Source organism: Coregonus lavaretus, assembly GCF_964263955.1.
Source record: "Coregonus lavaretus genome assembly, contig: HAP1_SCAFFOLD_908, whole genome shotgun sequence".
Lineage (NCBI taxonomy): Eukaryota > Metazoa > Chordata > Actinopteri > Salmoniformes > Salmonidae > Coregonus > Coregonus lavaretus.
This window is the reverse complement of record NW_028164981.1, coordinates 104,248-127,177: the sequence shown is the minus strand read 5'-3', so window position 1 is coordinate 127,177 and position 22,930 is coordinate 104,248. Positions and strand designations below refer to the sequence as shown.

Genomic DNA, 22,930 nt, shown 5'->3' with positions numbered 1-22,930 from the left:
ATATTGTACTGTGTGTGCTGTGTGTACTGTATGTTATGTGTTTTAGACATGCTGTATTAAGCCTATTACTGTGGTGATAAGTGGTGCGCTGTACAAAAGGTACTGTACATCGGAGGAGAATAATAGCCTCCTGTTGAGTTTGCCTCTCATGTAAACAGAGAGAAACTTTCCGCCTGGCAACCAAGTAATACAGCTGCTTGGAGACCTGGGTAGTTCCCCTGTGTCTTAAAGGTCGCAGGGCTTCAGATGTGCGAGAGCCTCTTGAAAATAACAAAAACAAACCAAAATAATTTCACCTCAGCTAGTGCTGGAAATAATTCGTCCAACAGCTCACTGCAGGTGTAAAGACTGCACATCATTTAGTTTCAGTCACACCACTAGTTGCTTTGTTTTTGAATAGACTGGTGAATAGGCCACCGCATTTTTTTGTTTGCAAATTATGCTCACGTCTGTATTTGTGTTTTGTCTGCAACAGGAGTGCTTGTGTGTTTTCGTTCTCGGCTGCCATAGGCAAGTTTCTTGTGAGTAGGAACCAGACCTGGGTTCAAATAGTATTTGAAATATTTGAAATAGCCTACATTGAGCATTTGCTTTAGCCTGCCTTAAGTGTAAGGTCAGGGGAATTGCATGTTGGGGACTTTTCTATTGGTACATTGCAACAGGCAAGTTCAATCAAGCACAATGGAAGTATTTTACATTATTTCAAATAATATTTGAACCCAAGTCTGCTAAGCGCACAGATTTATGGTGAGGTTTGCACATGGAGCCCAGGGCAGCTGTTGGAAGTCATGTTTGAGAGATGGTAGATGTGTTATTGTGTAGTAGGCCCTCTCAGCATGCCCCATGTCTCCCCCCACTGTCTCTCTCTCTCTTTCACTCTTTCTTTCGCTCTCTTTTGCTCTCTCTCTCTCTCTCTCTCTCTCTCTCTCTCTCTCTCTCTCTCTCTCTCTCTCTCTCTCTCTCTCTCTCTCTCTCTCTCCTTACTCCTCTCTTTCCGCACCTATTGACCATGTTGCACATTATAAATCAACATCGGGCCGGGCTATCCTGCAAGTGGCTAATGAAAGCTCATTTACAAAGCGGCTAAATGGTCCTGACAAAATTCCTAATGAGGAAATCAATCATTTAGTGATTGTTACTCTGCTTACACTAATACATCCCGCTTGTAAGGCTTTGATTCCAGCAAAAAGAAGGACATTTTTTATTGTATTCAGTTCTGCATGTCAGCACTGTTGTAAGGTTGTTTTTTTCTCTCTGTCGAAAGCCCCATGATGATAAATCTTCTGTTGGGGTTTCTGGCTAAATTAACCAATGGCTGTGAGGTGTGCTTTCAAAGAAATCTCGCAATCAGTCCACCATCGTTGTTTTATGCCTCATTAAATTAACTTATTCAACTTCACTTCAATGTGTACTACATGTACAGTACAGGGTCTACAAAGAGTAGCTAATATTCCTCCTTCAAAGATTGCTCCATCTGTTTTTGCCAGGCGAAAGAAGTTTGAACATCTTTCTTAACACATGTTGATAGATATTTTCTTTCCCCACTTAATTCATACTCACAGGGGGAGCTGCGAGTTATTATGAATCTTTCAAAGCTCACTAACTCTATGGGCAGAGTGCAATAAGTTGAGACAACTCATCTTTGCTGGCCAAACTGTGGCTACCAGAGCGTTTAGCAATATTGATTCACCTTGTAGGCCTTTTAAACCTTGGAGTGTCTATAAGAAATCCTGTCTTCATAGAGATTTTTGTTCTATGTTCTGTATGAACATTTCCCTTTGGGTATTACGCCTACAGTTATCCATTCTCACTCAACAGTCCATGTGGATTATTTCTGAATTTCTATTTGCTTTGTTTTACAGCTTGCTCTGTCTTAATGTGTAGCCTACATTCTGCATCAATCCTCAGATTAACGTCAGGGACAGTATTCATAAAGCATCGCAGAGTAGGAGTGTTGGTCTAGGATCAGTTTTGCCTTTTAGATTGTAATAAATGGACAGTTGGAACCTGATCCTAGTCCCGGACTCCTATTCTGAGACGCTTAATAAATACAACACGGCTCAGTAAAGTAAAAGCATATAGTCTCTATACAGAGTATCACATTGTTATAAAGACAGATGGTGACTCTAACTAGCAGGGTCATTGATCATCAGGCTTAGCTCTGGGAGAGTGTGCCCCTAGGAAAACAGGGGAGCAGCACCTCAGTCCTCAGTTAATTGAAGGGCCAGTTAGATTACCCTCTCTCACCCCTTGCTGTGTTTTAATGCTAGGTACCCACCCCACATACTCTGGTGGTTAATCGGCTTTACGTTAGCCTTTGGGCTTCTACGTGTGTGAGACATTATGGTTAATGAATGACGTATGTTTTTGGAGATGTTGTGAATATGTTTTAAATCCAATATCAAATGTATTTTAAATTCTCAAACAATAGTGGATGGTATTTACAGTAGTGGGTTGTAGGGCAGCAGGTAGCCTAGCGGTTAGAGTGTTGGGTCAGTAACCGAAAGGCTGCTGATTTGAATACCCTAGCTGACAAGGTGAAAAATCTGTCAATGTGCCCTTGAGCAAGGCACTTAACCCTAATTTGCTCCATGGGCGCCGCACTACTATGGCTGACCCTGTAAAACAACACATTTCACTGCACCTATCTGGTGTATGTGACAATAAAACTTTTTTTATTGTAATATATATTTTTGTTGATAAAAAATGGTGGAGAATACTTCCAAATAAATTCTGAAAAGTCTGAAATAAATACATTTCTGACAAACTGTACATGAATCAAAGCTATTATAGACAGAGAGCTATTCCATAAAACCCAGACTGACTAAAAGAGAAATTGCGAGGAGAGAGAGGGAAATCACTTTTTATCCACTTTTTGTCCACTTTTTGTATTGCTCACTGTATGGCAGTAGATTTTGATGTGGGGAGAGATAGATTTTTGTTTCCTCCTAGTCCCCTTACACTTCTTGTTGTTTTGTTTTTCAGAACAAAGAATAAGCTGTGGTACTTTGAGTTTGGCACTTCTGAGACCTTCTCGGCCACATGCAAGAAGCTCCACGACTTTCTGGAGGTTGAGGTAAATACAACTGCCTGCTTTCAATTTTGGGAGATTGGGACTAAGTATTTGTATGCTATTTAATGCTATGACTTGTCACCATTTAATTGCACTACTGTGTAATAAATAAGTAATAATATAACAAACTATTCTCACTTGTACTGTTCTCTGCAACAATAACACCTACTGTTAACATGAAAAATGAAGTCTTTGAAAGCAGACACAATCATCACATCAGTGCAGTGAGAACAAAAAGCAAAAAGTAAAACACCTATGTACAATCTCCCTGGGAGAGAGAATAATGCCTCTAATTTAGTGCACACCATTTTAAGACACTGAGCACCAGCCACCTCCTGATCCACAAATAGCCTTCCATTTGTACCAATTTCACTCTGGAAGTGTTGAGGAGGGAGGGAGGCCTCCCCTCTCCCCCTCCCACTCCCCTAACTGATCCTCAGCCCAACACACAGGTAATTATCCCGGCACGACCCTGCTGTGTGTGATATTGAGGGATAATGAAGGTGGTGTCTATCCGATCCATCTCCCCCTCCTCAGAGCCATCAGCGGTGGCAGAGGTCTTCATTAATTAGCTGTGGACAGTACGGTACTGAAGGGGAGCAGGTATAGTGTGGAATACAGGCTCTGTATTAAAATCAACTGAGAGAGGACAGAGAAGTGGCCTGTTATTATACAGCTGGCAACTGAGGGAATTCCTAATATGGATGCCGTACTAGTATAAGGTTGTTAGGAGTCATGGCTGGTGGCAGGGCCCCTTCTGGTGGACATTTCCAGCTTGCCAAAGATCAAATGGCTTCGACATAGATGGTAAATCATCACTCAGCAGTGAACGCTGTCAGATGAGCATGTAAAGTTTTGAAAACACCTAACTGAGATGCTTTGGCTCAAGTGTAACCGGTGTGAAATGGCTAGCTAGTTAGCGGTACGCGCTAGTAGCATTTCAATCGGCGACGTCACTCGCTCTGAGACCTTGAAGTAGTTGTTTCCCTTGCTCTGCAAGGGCCGCGGCTTTTGTGGAGCGACGGGTAACGGTGCTTCGAGGGTGACTGTTGTCGATGTGTGCAGAGGGTCCCTGGTTCAAGCCCAGGTAGGGGTGAGGAGAGGGACGGAAGCAACACTGTTACATTGATGCTGTTGACCCGGATCACTGGTTGCTGCGGAAAAGGAGGAGGTCAAAAGGGGGGTGAGTGTAACCGGTGTGAAATGGCTAGCTAGTTGGCGGTGCTCGCTAGTAGCATTTCAATTTGTGACGTCACTCGCTCTGAGACCTTGAAGTAGTTGTTTCCCTTGTTCTGCAAGGGCCGCGGCTTTTGTGGAGCGACGGGTAACGGTGCTTCGAGGGTGACTGTTGTCGATGTGTGCAGAGGGTCCCTGGTTCAAGCCCAGGTAGGGGCGAGGAGAGGGATGGAAGCAACACTGTTACACAAGCATAATTAGCATGATCTATGTTATTTTATTGCTAAAGAAATGTTTCAAGAGGGACACTTTGATTATTGATTTGATGTCTGGCAGACATATCAGTGTGGATGTCGGATCACCACCTCAAGCTGAACCTCGGCAAGACGGAGCTGTTCTTCCTCCCGGGGAAGGACTGCCCGCTCCATGATCTCGCCATCACAGTTGACAACTCCATTGTGTCCTCCTCCCAGAGTGCAAAGAACCTTGGCGTGACCCTGGACAACACCCTGTCATTCTCCGCTAACATCAAAGCGGTGACCCGATCCTGCAGGTTCATGCTCTACAACATTTGCAGAGTACGACCCTACCTTACACAGAAAGCGGCACAGGTCCTAATCCAGGCACTTGTCATCTCCCGTCTGGATTACTGCAACTCGCTGTTGGCTGGGCTCCCTGCCTGTGCCATTAAACCCCTACAACTTATCCAGAACGCTGCAGCCCGTCTGGTGTTCAACCTTCCCAAGTTCTCTCATGTCACCCCGCTCCTCCGCACACTCCACTGGCTTCCAGTTGAGGCTTGCATCTACTACAAGACCATGGTGCTTGCCTACGGAGCTGTGAGTGGAACGGCACCTCCTTACCTTCAGGCTCTGATCAGACCTTACACCCAAACGAGGGCACTACATTCATCCACCTCTGGCCTGCTAGCCCCCCTACCTCTGCGGAAGCACAGTTCCCGCTCAGCCCAGTCAAAGCTATTCGCTGCTCTGGCACCCCAATGGTGGAACAAGCTCCCCCACGACGCCAGGACAGCAGAGTCACTGACCACCTTCCGGAGACACTTGAAACCCTACCTCTTTAAGGAATACCTGGAATAGTATAACATTAATTCATTCTACCCCCCCCCCCCCCATATAAAAATAAAATAAAAGTGGTTGTCCCACTGGCTATCATAAGTTGAATGCACCAATTTGTAAGTCTGCTAAATGACGTAAATGTAATCACTCTCTCTCTTGCTCCCTCCCTCTTCCCTCTCTCTTGCTTTCTTTCCTGACCCTTGTCCTTTGTAAAGTGCGATGGCATCACTCTGGACCTAGACAGCATCTCTTTGGAAGGTATCGCAATTTTAAACATTCCCAGCATGCATGGCGGCTCCAACCTGTGGGGTGAGAGCAGGAAAAGGCGGAGCAACCGCCGGGGAGGGAAGAAGACCCAGGATAAGAGGACAACAGTGCTGGACCCCAAAGAGCTTCAATTTGCTGTCCAAGGTAGCTATTGTAATGATGGATACTGGTGAAATTAAAATGTATTTATTGCAATTCCAACTTTGAGGAAACATTGTTCACATTGTCAATTTCTTTTACATGGAGTATTTTACATAGGTCCTTTAAGGTCTTTTAAAATGTCAAAGGCTAGGTCATATTCAGGTATGCCTCTTACAGATCAGTACTACAACCAAGCATACACAGGGTAACACCAGGCTTGAAATGCTACAACTCCATGGCTGATCGGCTGCCATTTTGTGTATAGATTTTTGAGCATAGAAGACCCTTTCTCCTAATAATCTGTGACACTAAGAGGCAAGACCTTGTCCAAGCTCACATTAGACAGATCAGAGACAAACTTTGGGACAAGTTTTCCATGGCACTGGTATGAATATTTCACCAATGACAAGTTAAATCACAGTGCTTAGATTTGGTTTGGGATGAAGGGGTACGGTTTAATGTCACTGATTCGCACTGTCACTAGACTGGTAATGGCTTGTGTAGGCGGCAGTGGACAACCTAGCCTAATAGGAGCAGACTGTGGGAGCTCAGTGTGAATTCTGCTGCCTTTGTGGGCACTGAATACATAAATATGTCAGAAGGGAGCCCATCAATGAGAATCTATGAATTAACACAGATGATTGTTTAGGAGGAGTTAACGTCAGACGGTAAACTGGTAAACTGTCTACTCATGTCTAGTTTGTGGATGATCACCTTAGTCACTAGTTAAGTTACTGTAAACAAGCATTTATCAACTTCTTATACAATATTATGTAGAGGGTTGTCCTCACATGGAGCAGCATAATGTAGGGGAGTGTAATTCACAGTGGACTAGGGTTACTCCTTGCGCCTCGATCACACCGTCATTGCGTCGCAGCATTGCGTTGCAGAGGCAGTTGCAGTGCGTTCTGTGAGGTGCATACGTTGGATTAATCAAACGTATGCATCAAACTGTATGCGTAGACCGCTTGACAGAAATGGTAGCAGAAGGTGAATGTTAAACTTTTGTTGCACGCATATCCAGATGATGCTGCATACCATTTTGCGCAATGACGCTGTAGGTGTGATCAAGGTGTTAGGGGAGTATTTGTATTGAAAGGTGTACAGTATTTTATTACAAGGGCATTGTACAGATACAGGATCTTAATTTGACCAGTATTGTTGTAGCGAAATAATAGCAACAGGATTTGAACATTTAGTCCATAATGTTGCTTGATTGGTGTTTAGGCTGTTAGCTGGACAAAAGTAGGCCACATGAAAAGTGCAATAATGTTAATGTTTTCAGCGAAAGTATGTACATCACTAAGCTAATCTGCATTTCCTTCGCCACAGGAAGATTCTCAGCAACAAAAGAGTGATCAAATTAATATTCTACATCTGTAGTATGTGGTAGTATTTTGCTGGTGTGTTATGTCCAGGCTTGATTAGATCATAGATCAACCAAATCAGATTCATACAGTGTATAGTTAAAGTCAAATCACACAAGACTGGGCATGTGACAATTTTTTACAGTCAAATGTAAAATTATACCAAGGATGTTTTCATGAATTAGTACCACTGCGATGTACACTGCACTTTATAATAGGCAACCCATTGATTATATATATATATATCCTTCTCAGTTAAAATCAATGTACCAAATCCATTATCTGCCTGTGTGCTTCGCCAACAGTGGAGTATCGAAGAGATTCCCCCTGCTCTTTAATTTCAGTCAATATGAGTCAAGGACTGATGAATGCACCCATTTGGATCATGCATGTTCTTTCTAATATCCTAAGGCATCATCCATTTCATGGAGTTCTACTCTTATAGGCTGGGAGAAAGGCAATTGGCAGAGCCTTATACAGTGAGGGAAAAAAGTATTTGATCCCCTGCTGATTTTGTACGTTTGCCCACTGACAAAGAAATGATCAGTCTATAATTTTAATGGTAGGTTTATTTGAACAGTGAGAGACAGAATAACAACAAAAAAATCAAGAAAATCGCATGTCAAAAATGTTATAAATTGATTTGCATTTTAATGAGGGAAATAAGTATTTGACCCCCTCTCAATCAGAAAGATTTCTGGCTCCCAGGTGTCTTTTATACAGGTAACGAGCTGAGATTAGGAGTACACTCTTAAAGGGCGTGCTCCTAATCTCAGCTTGTTACCTGTATAAAAGACACCTGTCCACAGAAGCAATCAATCAATCAGATTCCAAACTCTCCACCATGGCCAAGACCAAAGAGCTCTCCAAGGATGTCAGGGACAAGATTGTAGACCTACACAAGGCTGGAATGGGCTACAAGACCATCGCCAAGCAGCTTGGTGAGAAGGTGACAACAGTTGGTGCGATTATTCCCAAATGGAAGAAACACAAAAGAACTGTCAATCTCCCTCGGCCTGGGGCTCCATGCAAGATCTCACCTCGTGGAGTTGCAATGATCATGAGAACGGTGAGGAATCAGCCCAGAACTACACGGGAGGATCTTGTCAATGATCTCAAGGCAGCTGGGACCATAGTCACCAAGAAAACAATTGGTAACACACTACGCCGTGAAGGACTGAAATCCTGCAGTGCCCGCAAGGTCCCCCTGCTCAAGAAAGCACATATACATGCCCGTCTGAAGTTTGCCAATGAACATCTGAATGATTCAGAGGAGAACTGGGTGAAAGTGTTGTGGTCAGATGAGACCAAAATGGAGCTCTTTGGCATCAACTCAACTCGCCATGTTTGGAGGAGGAGGAATGCTGCCTATGACCCCAAGAACACCATCCCCACCGTCAAACATGGAGGTGGAAACATTATGCTTTGGGGGTGTTTTTCTGCTAAGGGGACCGGACAACTTCACCGCATCAAAGGGATGATGGACGGGGCCATGTACCGTCAAATCTTGGGTGAGAACCTCCTTCCCTCAGCCAGGGCATTGAAAATGGGTCGTGGATGGGTATTCCAGCATGACAATGACCCAAAACACACAGCCAAGGCAACAAAGGAGTGGCTCAAGAAGAAGCTCATTAAGGTCCTGGAGTGGCCTAGCCAGTCTACAGACCTTAATCCCATAGAAAATCTGTGGAGGGAGCTGAAGGTTTGAGTTGCCAAACGTCAGCCTCGAAACCTTAATGAATTGGAGAAGATCTGCAAAGAGGAGTGGGACAAAATCCCTCCTGAGATGTGTGCAAACCTGGTGGCCAACTACAAGAAACGTCTGACCTCTGTGATTGCCAACAAGGGTTTTGCCACCAAGTACTAAGTCATGTTTTGCAGAGGGGTCAAATACTTATTTCCCTCATTAAAATGCAAATCAATTTATAACATTTTTGACATGTGTTTTTCTGGATTTTTGTTGTTGTTATTCTGTCTCTCACTGTTCAAATAAACCTACCATTAATATTATAGACTGATCATTTCTTTGTCAGTGGGAAAACGTACAAAATCAGCAGGGGATCAAACACTTTTTTCCCTCACTGTAAATGACGGCTTTGGCAAGAGGGCTTAAGATGGTAGTGGTGGTCGGAGATGATCAATTCACACAGCATCGATACACTACAGTAGTCACTCCCTTCCATTAATTCACCCAAAAATCATTTGATTTGGTGTAAAGGATTTTTTTTATCCTAACCCTCAGCCTGAACCTGAAAAGGCACTTAGTGGCCAGTGAGTGAGTGCTGGTTGCTGGTTGCCCTTGCTGAAGGTATGTTCAAGGTGAGAGGCCCAACTTGTCAGATCAGAGAATGGCGTATTAGAGGGGCCCATAAACACAGAGTGCATTAGCCTGGGGGGCCCTGGGGCTGGGGGCCATGGGGGCTGGTGGCTATACGCATACCCAGAGCACGGAGCGCAAAGTGTGGATCAAACTGGGAAAAAACGGCTGACCTTTCTGGAGCTGTTAAGTCGTCCCGCTGTTGACGCCAGGAGACAAGCCCCTCAGGTGGAAGGGAATGGCTATGGGTGAATTATTTAGAACGGGGGCAGAAGGGAAGGGTAACAAGGGGAGGGTGAGGGGGCGTGGAGGGTGGGTGTGGGGGATTGATGCCCTGAGACATGTACCACGGAGATTCCAAAGGTGGTCTCAACGTAGTTCACCCACTCCCTCTCTGTCACTCTGCATGTTGTCAGTGTAGTAGAGACTGCCCTGGACAGGTATTTGACAATGACAAAGATGCTGGGACTAATCTTGCACTGTGACAACTCGATTATGAGGCGTGGGCTGCTTAATGCAGGACTTGGCTGTGTGCGTAAGCAACTGCAACATCTCTGTGACTCGGTCTTGTCTTCTATCTGAGATAAGTGATGTTGATGTGTGAACAGGAATGATTTGGTCTTTATTTGGTCCCCTCTTCTAAACAGATTATTTTGAAACTACTATGAGTGTAAAACTAAATTCCTATTACTTGTATGACTCTGTATTTTCCATTTATCTAAGATAAGTGGGGTTGATGTATGAAGAGGACAAGTTGTAGTGCTAAGCGATTAACTAAAATGTCATTCCCCCCCCCCCCCGGTTATTAAACAAGTAATTGACAGACTTTAGTTCAATTACTTGAATTCCATTTAGTTATGTTTTTTTGTGAGCACAATGCGCCATTTTTCTAGAGCAAAATCAAATTATTAATGAGAGAAATCAAGTCAAGAGCTATGTGGGATGCTGGGCTGAAGGGACTTGTAGTTTTCAGTAAGCAAATATTCAACCTAGTTCAGAGCAGCAATGTGGTAATTAACTATAATGACCATAACCTATTGCACCTGTTCTTTCCGGCTCAGACAGAGATGGATACACTTTTACGCCTGCTACATTAGATTAGATACACAGAGACCGCATAGACCACATGAGAGAGGAATGTACACAACACAACTACGAGTGAGAGAGATAGAGACAGCTTGTGAAAGTATGCCTTATCTACTTTGAAGAACTAGTAAAATGATTTCGTCAGACAGCTCTGCAGCATACTTAGGCAGGCTAGCCTAGTTAAATAGGATGACTACAGACAGTACAGTATGGCTGCTACTGTCTAAGCAGAGATGAGATGATGACTTTAAGGAATGAAAAATAATAAAGCCATCAAATAAAAACGAAGTAATATACACAACTGAAATATTGTATTATTTCATAGTAATTTCCTATGTTTCTGTTGATGTCTACCCAGTGTGGACCTGACAGAGACAATGGAATATTTTCAATGTTTTGGCGATTAAATGATCACTATTTTTGGCTTTGCAATTTCCATTAAAAAGCTCTAAAATCATTTAAATGTCATTATTTCATAATTAATTTAATGTAAAAAATTATTATAATAATCGAAATCCATGATTATTTTGTAGTAATCGAACCGAAACAGAACCGACCTCAAAAAGCACTAATCGCTCAACACTAACAAGTTGTTATTTTTGCTAGATCTATGTTTCCACTTCACCCTCCACCTTTTACCCATTTAAACACTGCATGATGAGTGAATGTGGGTCTTCTCTCAGAGTACAGCACTTGATGATATGTTAGAAAACCTCTTCGCTATCACCAACTCTCAACCAATAACACTTGACCAGAATGATGTAGACAGATTAGTGAGAGCAGACCCATATATTTACATGGCTCTGAGTTAGAGAAACCTGTCCGGAAGTGCTGGTGTCACTAGTGTTGACCTTTTCTTTTTTTTATCACTTGAAAATAAGAAAGAAAATATATCTTTAATCTCTCTCTCGTCTGACATGTGCAACTAGTGCCTCTGAGCTCACATGATTTCCTTTTCAAATCAAATCAAAACTGGAGTCTGTTCTTTCTTCCATGACTATAGACTACAGACCAGGCATCCATCACTATTATTAAACAGGCACTGCACTGGTTGTAACAGTCAGATTGTATTATACACGCATTCATTAATCCTTAAGAGTCTATTGACGCACCTGTGCGTCAATCTAAGTAACATAGTAAAAAAATCCCCATCAAAATCTGTCAGTTAAAGCTAGAGATATCTACGACCCACAAGTGTCACGGGGCTCGTCTGAAGGTAACCCATACAAACGAATGGAAGTATGGAGGTAGTTTTGTGCCCCCAAAAATACGGGGTTAAATCTTTTTTACTGTGTATTTTGCTATTAATGAATGTGTTATTCAATGTGTTTCTATGGGCAATAGTAGTAAAGGCCAAAAATAGTACACGTTTTATTTTGGGGGGATACCTAAAGGGGTCCTAAAATTCAAAATCAAATAGCTAAATGATCCATGGTATGACCATCTTAAAATAATTTCATATGTTAGCTTAGTCCCCCACCCCTCCCCCCAACGGCTTATGCTTTTAGAGGTTAAACAACTGAAGTAGCCTCATGAAAATACTAATACAACCACCACTGTTTATGATAATCATATACCCATCATTTGTTATTTTCAAACATAGGCAAATTCATAAATGTCCATTGATGATCTCCCTGCCCTGACCTTGGTTGCTGAGAGCAGATCACGCTCCTGGCCTTTCCCACAGTAAGCACTCTGGGGTATACTATATGACCTGTGTGTAGCCCCGGGCAACCAGGAATCTCCACACGTTTATCCATCGCCATAGTGACACTGTCCATCATACGTGTCAGCCAGGGGCTGCGTAAGCCAGCAGCGCTAACGTGAGAAGGCATGCTGGGAGGGAGGGCCCAGTGTCAGGTGGTTAGCACACTGTGTACATGCACAGGCACGGAGGCATACACACACACTCACAGCCACGCACGTGCAAACACACATGCATACACACACACACACACACACACACACACACACACACACACACAGGCATGCATGCATAAACACACACATACACACACAGGTGTGAACACACATGTATTCACACACAAGCACGCATGTGCGAACGCACACAAACTCTCTTTTTAGCTCTCATGCCAGGCAAGCTCTCCATTCGCAATTTAACACAGAGGGTGTGGACCCAGCCTGTTGCTATAGTGACAGCTGGACACTACCCCTCAACAGAAACCTCCATAGAAATACAACTATGGTTGATTTATATACTGTATCTACAGTGAGGGAAAAAAGTATTTGATCCCCTGCTGATTTTGTACATTTGCCCACTGACAAAGACATGATCAGTCTATAATTTTAATGGTAGGTTTATTTGAACAGTGAGAGACAGAATAACAACAACAAAAAAACAGAAAAACGCATGTCAAAAATGTTATAAATTGATTTGCATTTTAATGAGGGAAATAAGTATTTGACCCCTCTGCAAAACATGACTTAGTACTTGGTGGCAAAACCCTTGTTGGCAATCACAGAGGTCAGACGTTTCTTGTAGTTGGCCACCAGGTTTGCACACATCTCAGGAGGGATCCTCTTTGCAGATCTTCTCCAAGTCATTAAGGTTTCGAGGCTGACGTTTGGCAACTCGAACCTTCAGCTCCCTCCACAGATGTTCTATGGGATTAAGGTCTGGAGACTGGGTAGGCCACTCCAGGACCTTAATGTGCTTCTTCTTGAGCCACTCCTTTGTTGCCTTGGCTGTGTGTTTTGGGTCATTGTCATGCTGGAATACCCATCCACGACACATTTTCAATGCCCTGGCTGAGGGAAGGAGGTTCTCACCCAAGATTTGACGGTACATGGCCCCGTCCATCGTCCCTTTGATGCGGTGAAGTTGTCCTGTCCCCTTAGCAGAAAAACACCCCCAAAGCATAATGTTTCCACCTCCATGTTTGACGGTGGGGATGGTGTTCTTGGGGTCATAGGCAGAATTCCTCCTCCTCCAAACATGGCGAGTTGAGTTGATGCCAAAGAGCTCAATTTTGGTCTCATCTGACCACAACACTTTCACCCAGTTCTCCTCTGAATCATTCAGATGTTCATTGGCAAACTTCAGACGGGCCTGTATATGTGCTTTCTTGAGCAGGGGGACCTTGCGGGCGCTGCAGGATTTCAGTCCTTCACGGCGTAGTGTGTTACCAATTGTTTTCTTGGTGACTATGGTCCCAGCTGCCTTGAGATCATTGACAAGATCCTCCCGTGTAGTTCTGGGCTGATTCCTCACCGTTCTCATGATCATTGCAACTCCACGAGGTGAGATCTTGCATGGAGCCCCAGGCCGAGGGAGATTGACAGTTCTTTTGTGTTTCTTCCATTTGGGAATAATCGCACCAACTGTTGTCACCTTCTCACCAAGCTGCTTGGCGATGGTCTTGTAGCCCATTCCAGCCTTGTGTAGGTCTACAATCTTGTCCCTGACATCCTTGGAGAGCTCTTTGGTCTTGGCCATGGTGGAGAGTTTGGAATCTGATTGATTGATTGCTTCTGTGGACAGGTGTCTTTTATACAGGTAACAAGCTGAGATTAGGAGCACTCCCTTTAAGAGTGTGCTCCTAATCTCAGCTCGTTACCTGTATAAAAGACACCTGGGAGCCAGACATCTTTCTGATTGAGAGGGGGTCAAATACTTATTTCCCTCATTAAAATGCAAATAAATGTATAACATTTTTGACATGTGTTTTTCTGGATTTTGTTGTTGTTATTCTGTCTCTCACTGTTCAAATAAACCTAACATTAAAATTATAGACTGATCATTTCTTTGTCATTGGGCAAACGTACAAAATCAGCAGGGGATCAAATACTTTTTTCCCTCACTGTATGGTAACTATGGTAATCTAAGGCAACACTCAAACATCTTAGAAGTCCTTAACATGAACCTGGCCCTAGCAGCAGCAACCTAGCATTAGCAACTTAGCACGACAATGACAGCATGCTAGTTTGTTCTACCATACCCACCAAGGCCCTAAAATGGGTCTTAGTTTCAATTAGTGTCTCTCTGCACTCCCAACAGGGCTTAATTTGCGGAGGGGCGAGTAGTCTGAGAGTAGGAGGAATAACAGGCCTGCTGAAACAGATGGGCTCAGCGCGACACTGGGCTTCCAGCAGGGGCAAAATCAATGCTCATAACTTCAAAACAGAAAATAAATTAATAATTATAGGAAGACAAGATTGGTTTGCATTGCCAGCGCAATCTAATTAATAGGTGTTTTGTTTATGGCTGCTGGTTGTTGTTCTTGTTGCTTCTTTTTTTCCTTTCAACAGTGAATATTCAGGCTTTGGAGAGCGGAAGGCAAACTGTGTACCTTGAAAATGAGGCACACCTCCTTTTCGCCTCTTTTATCCCTCCTGTTCTCACCATCTTTCTTCTTCTTCTTCTTCTTCTTCTTCTTCTTCTTCTTCTTCTTCTTCTTCTTCTTCTTCTTCTTCTTCTTCTTCTTCTTCTTCTTCTTCTTCTTCTTCTTCTTCTTCTTCCTCCTCCTTCTTCTTACTCAAGGTGAATGGATTCCTGAGTTAACCAATGGCTTGATTTAGGATCGATTCAAACTGTAATGCTCAGCTCAGGTCAACAGGATGTTCGAGAGATGGTCTGAGTTCTATGTGTAAGTGTGTTTATGGCTCTGTGTCTGCAGACCCGTCAGACCAGCTGTTGGAGGTGGTGGGTCTGGAGGGAGCCATGGAGATGGGACAGATCCATATCGGCCTGAGGAGTGCAGGAAGACGCCTGGCCCAGTGCTCCTCGGTCACCATCAGGTCAGTACCCCTTGACCACAACCACTGATCACTGTCTGACCACAGTTCAAATCAAATCAAATCAAATTGTATTGGTCACATGCGCCGAATACAACAGGTGCAGACATTACAGTGAAATGCTTACTTACAGCCCTTAACCAACAGTGCATTTATTTTTAACAAAAAAAAGTAAAAATAAAACAACAACAAAAAAAGTGTTGAGAAAAAAAAGAGCAGAAGTCAAATAAAATAACAGTAGGGAGGCTATATATACAGGGGGGTACTGGTGCAGAGTCAATGTGCGGGGGCACCGGCTAGTTGAGGTAGTTGAAGTAATATGTACATGTGGGTAGAGTTAAAGTGACTATGCATAAATAATTAACAGAGTAGCAGCAGCGTAAAAAGGATGGGGTGGGGGGGCAGTGCAAATAGTCCGGGTAGCCATGATTAGCTGTTCAGGAGTCTTATGGCTTGGGGGTAGAAGCTGTTGAGAAGTATTTTGGACCTAGACTTGCGGTAGCAGAGAGAACAGTCTATGACTAGGGTGGCTGGAGTCTTTGACAATTTTGAGGGCCTTCCTCTGACACCGCCTGGTATAGAGGTCCTGGATGGCAGGAAGCTTGGCCCCAGTGATGTACTGGGCCGTACGCACTACCCTCTGTAGTGCCTTGCGGTCGGAGGCCAAGCAGTTGCCATACCAGGCGGTGATGCAACCAGTCAGGATGCTCTCGATGGTGCAGCTGTATAATTTTTTGAGGATCTGAGGACCCATGCCAAATCTTTTCAGTCTCCTGAGGGGGAATAGGCTTTGTCGTGCCCTCTTCACGACTGTCTTGGTGTGTTTGGACCATGATAGTTCGTTGGTGATGTGGACACCAAGGAACTTGAAGTTACCTTGTTTTATCCCATCCATTCAACCTTCAGACTTTTTAACAACATAGAAACAATCTAGATGGAAGACATTACAGAAGTCAAGAATAATGTTTTAAGAGGGATTTTTGTTTGTCGTTGTCAGGACTACCAAAGCCCTCCCCATGCAGATTGATGGAGAGCCCTGGATGCAGACTCCCTGTACTGTAGGTCATGTCAATGTTCCGTTTATTGTGGTATTAATGCATGTACAATGTGCTACACACAGGTGGTTCATATAGAAAGTTCATCATCTGCTGCACTCTAAGCTCCCACAGATATTAATGCTTTAAAGTTCTTGAGAGTGAAGTTGCATTGTTTTATACATATTCGTAATTTATCATAACTGATATGTAATAATACAAACCTTTTCTTTTAATGTATTCACCTGGTCCCTCATACAACTCCCCTACACAAGTACAAGTGTTTATTCTGTTTTAAATTTGTGCTGATTAAACCAGTGTTTACTTTTAATTACAATGTGACTTCTCTGACAGCATCACAGATGAAGTGGAGACAGAATTTACATACAGATCTTTCAGTCAATGTGGGAGAATCTAGTGCATGACAAAACAAGTAGTTTATAAGTGCACTTGTGTCTGTTGGCAAAACTCCACAAATCAAAGTTAGGCTCTGACAATACATAATTGTGTGTTGCGTGATTTCCATGGTGAGTTACAGTCAACCTGTTAAATGTTCACAAAAACAGTACAATTAAAATGGGATGATATCCAACTAATTATTAACAAGAACGGTTATGCAAATCATGTTTTGCATGCATAAGATAATTAACCCCATTAATTTGCACTTATAACATGTATTACTACATCTCTATTGTACACTGGCATAACCATTAAAGGGGAATACATTTTTTAAATTAATTATATATAGTCATTGATTCTTGAAGGGTATAACTTATAAATTCCTTAATTATCTTAGTTCAACCCAAAATATACATTTGTTTTACTCTATTGTTTGTAAACCATGCAATTGTAAACAAACACTGACTGTGTAGCGTTAAAACATGGTTAAAAATATATTTTCATCTAATGGATGGTCAATCCCAGTTTTGATGAATTTCAGAGTGGTTACATTCTCCAGCCCCATCCCTCAGCTATTTACCAAAACAGTGGCGGGGTAGCCGCTTTATTGTGGTTTCAACTAAATATTTCCCCTTTACCATAAAATACAAACTATTTTAGCCCTTTAAGCTTTCAAACATGTTCAGCTTCTCTTTCAAGTCCTTCTTTTGTGCTGAACCTTTTTTTGACCTCAATTCCCATGGAAAGGTTAATTTGTCAATTAAGTGATACTCCAGTAACATTAAGTTCAATCATGTTGAATATAATTTGGACATCAAGCCCATACACAATAACGTCCACTACAGTGTTAGAGTTCAGGAACGATGAATGGCATGCTTCTCTTTAAAGTAAAAGGGTTTCTTTTATGCTGATGATTCCATTTACCTTGCTCATTATGCTTGTTTGTACAACGAGGGCTATAGTATAATGAGCTACATACAGGTCAGGGCATACCTTGATGGATGGTATTCACCATTTCATTGATCTGTGGTAGTTTCACTTTTTTTTTATTCTGAAATACTAATAGCATCTAATACTCATAGAATTCAAGCATTAAGCTTTTCTCTGTGGTCGCTTATTGGAATGGCATGATTACATTATTACACATAGACCATGACCTCCCTTGCTGTACAGTGTATGTTCAGTGGGTCCATAAAAATGTGTGTGCTCCATGTTTTGAAAGCATTCAGCCAACCATACCATACCATACCACCATGTAACTCTATCCTGTTTCCCTCACTCTCTGTCCACACCAGATTGAAATAGTGCATAAGAACCAGGCCCCGATGTTGATGGGTCCCCCACAAGGCAACAGCTTCTTCTCCTCTGTGATCCGACGAACATGCAGCGAGAGCAAAGACTGAGAGAGAGACTTCTTCTCCAGAGAAACAAGCCCTCTTACCCATGGAGGTCGCTAGGTTTGATGATAGGATGCTAATTTGTTAGCCTAGCTCCATTTGGGTCACTACGTTATGATGCTAGGATTCCAATTTCTTAGCCTAGCTCCATTCAATAGCATACTGTAGCTGTGCATGCTACAGCTGCCATGGAAATGTCAGTGCCCCCCCTTACTTAATTAGAGTGAGGAACAGAGGCTTTGGTTCATGATGTGGTGCCACTCCACAATGCCAACGCAGTGGCATTGTCCCTCTGGAACAGTTTTTTACCTTCCCAGATTACAACTTTATACCGTTACGATGGCATGTTTTTTTTCGAAATGTCATTTTTAGAGAGGTCTTGTGCAACGTGCCATGTGGATCAAGTCCTTTGAAGGAAGCGACACATTTCTGTCAATCATTGAAAGTCATTTGTATGAGAAGGTATTGATTTATGCTGCATCAATGTTTTTCATGTGTTTGCATTTGAACACCCCAATGCATGATGGACTTTGGATTACTGTTTATGGGGTGAACATATCTTTCAGGGTGCATAAGGACAGTGATGACATTGAGTTGACGTATAGTATAAGTGTTTGGTCTAAGGTAAAGTTTCAGGTTATTTGCTACGCAATTCTTCGGGCACTGACTTTCTCTTCAATGTTGACTTTATCAGAGAATGGATTTAAGAATCTTAAAGGCTTTGTTAGGTTTCCCACTAAACATGTTTGACAGGTTGATGCTCAAATGTCTTGCAGCTGGATCATATAAACTATTTATATTAAGGATCATAGAACAATTAAGGAATATTAATTGGTAACAAATGCATGACACATGTCACATGACATATACACTTTTTCTATATTGCACGGGATATCCAGACAATTTCTTCTAATTGTGCTGTGCACATCTTGAGTTGCATGGATAACCAAGATCTATTTTTGAACCTGTGGAATTGTACTGTGTTGGTCATTTTGAAAGTAAAATACTTTGTCAGGGTTCAACTACTGCCTTTCTCTCACACTATATGAAATCATATCAACCTGAAATCAACCTTTTGTGGTCAGGGAGTCCTGTTTTTCAAGGGCAGGTACTCAGGTATTTTTAAGATATAATATTGCTCAAAGGTTTAAACAATAACTATTATTATACAAAAACCTTTCAAAGAATAGAATTGAGTACACCATGTAGTAGTCCTGTGTAGCTCAGTTGGTAGAGCATGGTGCTTGCAACACCAGGGTTGTGGGTTCGATTCCCACGGGGGACCAGTATGAAAAAATGTATGCACTCATTAACTGTAAGTCGCTCTGGATAAGAGCGTCTGCTAAATGACTAAAATGTAATGTAAATGTAGTACAATTAGCACAGTCGAGACTCCAGAGCAGATTTTGACCTCCTTAGGTCATTGATTTGTTCAGTCTTTTTTAGCTGTTTGCCATTGAGCATGTTTACAATACATCACTCATACATGCATACATTAACCAATTAGAACTCAAGTCCAAATGTGAAATTACTATTGAGCTGGAATTGAAGATCCATCTTGAGAATCAGTCTAATCAATTTGCATGACTGGGTTATTCAGAGACAAGAATAAGCTCTGTGTCCTGCCTCTAGATATCTGTAGAGGCTATTTTGTCTTGCACTAGATGTGCATATAAGTAAGACTATCTATAAGAAGGTCCTGATATTGTGAACCTTTTCTGAATAGTATTTTGTATTTTTAATTTCAGAAATCTATAGTGACTTGTTATTATATTGACATAATTCCTCCAGTTTTCACCTAAACCACTGACCCATTTTACCTCAATATAATATACTACCAAAGATAAACAGAACAAAAGGCCATATTCAGATCAGATCCATACACTGTTTGAAATTCTTCAAATCTGTTACACATGAATGACACACATACAGTACATGAATAGATACATGTTTTCAACTGAAATGCATTCCTGCATGTTTTCTAAGTACAATTCAAGGATAGAAGATTACTGTATTGGATTTCTGTCTCTGTTCAAAGTGCCATCCTGCTTATGGAAGATTTGGTTCCGCCAAGTTTTCCATGACTTTGCTTTGTAAGTGCAGTGTTGGCTTAGTACAGTGAAGTTGTATTTTTGTACACAATGTTATTTTTCTGCATAACGCATTGCTCTTCTCTGTAAATCACGCCAATGTGTTGTTCTGTTCAAAAAGAGCCTGCCTATTTTGACTGAGAAACTAATAATAAAATAATAAAATGTTGTTGTCGTTTGACATGCTCGCTTACATGAGTTTTTACCTTTAACCCTGTCACTCAATGTCACCTGAGACGGGTTGACTGTCACCGACAGGACACTCACTATCCTGTTAGTGTTCTTACACCTGCTCTAAAGCTATTTATACAGTGGATACACTCAAGCCACGAGAGATGCTTGTCAAACTGTCTTATGGCTCATGGTATGTCACACTTGACAGTGCTGTGTACAGTTTACACCCTGACCCTGCGATGACCCTTCAATTACCCTTTAACATGCTTTTTTTTTTGTTGCTTGATTCAACTAAATCGATATATGATTAGTCAGAAATGTCCCTTACCAAACCTAATAATTTCCCTTAGCCTATACTACTTTTAAAATAATGAAAATAATCTTGATTAGATTACATAATTTCATTCCTAACTCCTCATTCATTATGATCTCATTTATATTTTTACTGTGGGCTTATGTTATACATACAAAAATGAATGCCTTCTGCACTAAGTAACTACATGGTATTGCTACTCATTCAATAAAATGTAAAATATCAACTGGAACACACAGCTAATGCTTGTTTTCCTAACTCTCTAGGGATGTTGCAAATGAGTGTTGCATTAGTGTTTACCTCTTCGCTTGGTGTCAGATGGACAGGACACCTACGCTTGACCTGTGTTTCTCAGGCCTCCGGGGGGTTCCATTGGAGTGACATGATACTTCACTTCCTATCCCCATCAACATCTTAGGCAGCAGGTAGCCTAGCAGTTAGAGCATTGTGCCAGTAACCGAAAGGTCGCTGGTTTGAATACCCGAGCCGACAAGGTGAAAAAATCTGTCGATGTGCCCTTGAGCAAAGCACTTAACCCTAATTTGCTCCAGGGGTGACGTACTTCTATGGCTGACCCTGTAAAACAACACATTTCACTGCACCTATCCAGTGTATGTCACAATAAAACATATTTTACCTTTCTTTTAAATAATGTCCATAGGATGGCTTCAATATTGCTACTGACATATAGCACCATTTCAACTGAACATTACATGTGTTTCTGTGGTATTTTCATCAGCCATGCAAGTGAATTGATTAATGTAAAAACCAATTTGTATAATATTAGGAATAACTGTTTAGAATTTCCCATAAATCATTTGATTTTGATATTTGACATTTACATTTTAGTCATTTAGCAGACGCTTACAGATAGTGCATTAATTTAGTGCATTCATAGCTAGGTAGGACAACCTCATATCACATAGCAAGTACTTTTTTCCTCAATAAAGTACAGTTGAAGTCAGAAGTTTACATACACTTAGGTTGGAGTCATTAAAACTTGTTTTTCAACCACTCCACAAATGTATTGTTAACAAACTATAATTTTGGCAAGTCGGTTAGGACATCTACTTTGTGCATGACACAAGTAATTTTTCCAACAATTGTTTACAGACAGATTTCACTTATAATTCACTGTGCCTTTAAACAGTTTGAAAAATTCCAGAAAACGATGTCATGGCTTTAGAAGCTTCTGATAGGCTAATTGACATCATTTGAGTCAATTGGAGATGTACCTGTGGATGTATTTCAAGGCCTACCTTCAAACTCAGTGCCTCTTTGCTTGACATCATGGGAAAATCAAAAGAAATCAGCCAAGACCTCAGAAAATAAATTGTAGACCTCCACAAGTCTGGTTCATCCTTGGGAGCAATTTCCAAACGCCTGAAGGTACCACGTTCATCTGTACAAACAATAGTACGCAAGTATAAACACCATGGGACCACGCAGCCTTCATACTGCTCAGGAAGGAGACGCGTTCTGTCTCCTAGAGATGAACGTACTTTGTTGCGAAATGTGCAAATCATTCCCAGAACAACAGCAAAGGACCTTGTGAAGATGCTGGAGGAAACAGGTACAAAATTATCTATATCCACAGTAAAACGAGTCCTATATCGACATAACCTGAAAGGCCACTCAGCAAGGAAGAAGCCATTGCTCCAAAATCGCCATAAAAAAGCCAGACTACGGTTTGCAACTGCACATGGGGACAAAGATCGTACTTTTTGGAGAAATGTCCTCTGGTCTGATGTAACAAAAATATAACTTTTTGGCCATAATGACCATCGTTATGTTTGGAGGAAAAAGGGGAAGGCTTGCAAGCCGAAGAACACCATCCCAACTGTGAAGCACAGGGGTGGCAGCATCATGCTTTGGGGGTGCTTTTCTGCAGGAGTGACTGGTGCACTTCACAAAATAGATGGCATCATGAGGAAGGAAAATGATGTGGATAAATTGAAGCAACATCTCAAGACGTCAGTCAGGAAGTTAAAGCTTGGTCGCAAATGGGTCTTCCAAATGGACAATGACCCCAAGCATACTTCCGAAGTTGTGGCAAAATGGCTTATGGACAACAAAGTCAAGGTATCCTTTTCTCTCTCGCTCTCCTCCAACACTACTCACTCTGCCCCTACTCAGATGGTAATGTGCCATCGCATCCTTCGCTCTCTCTCTCCCGCTACTCTCTCCTCTTCCATCCTATCATCTCTTCCCTCTGCTAAATCCTTCTCCCTCCGATCTCCTGATTCTGCCTCCTCTCCTCCC

The 22,930-nt window shown here is 42.0% G+C and overlaps 1 protein-coding gene across 2 annotated transcripts in view; it reads left to right on the top strand.

The window, feature by feature from the left end:
* The window catches only part of LOC311116392 (diacylglycerol kinase beta-like), a 59,936-nt gene extending 39,586 nt beyond the window's left edge, over positions 1-20,350 (top strand). For both annotated transcript variants that reach the window (XM_084191479.1, XM_084191480.1), the window contains 5 exons: positions 2,986-3,076; positions 5,544-5,739; positions 15,144-15,264; positions 16,259-16,319; positions 17,990-20,350. In XM_084191479.1, coding sequence (XP_084047605.1) covers positions 2,986-3,076; positions 5,544-5,739; positions 15,144-15,264; positions 16,259-16,319; positions 17,990-18,097 — 577 coding nt within the window. In that variant the 3' untranslated portion in view covers positions 18,098-20,350. The remainder of the gene's footprint in view (positions 1-2,985; positions 3,077-5,543; positions 5,740-15,143; positions 15,265-16,258; positions 16,320-17,989) is intronic.
* The last annotated feature ends 2,580 nt before the right edge of the window (positions 20,351-22,930 follow it).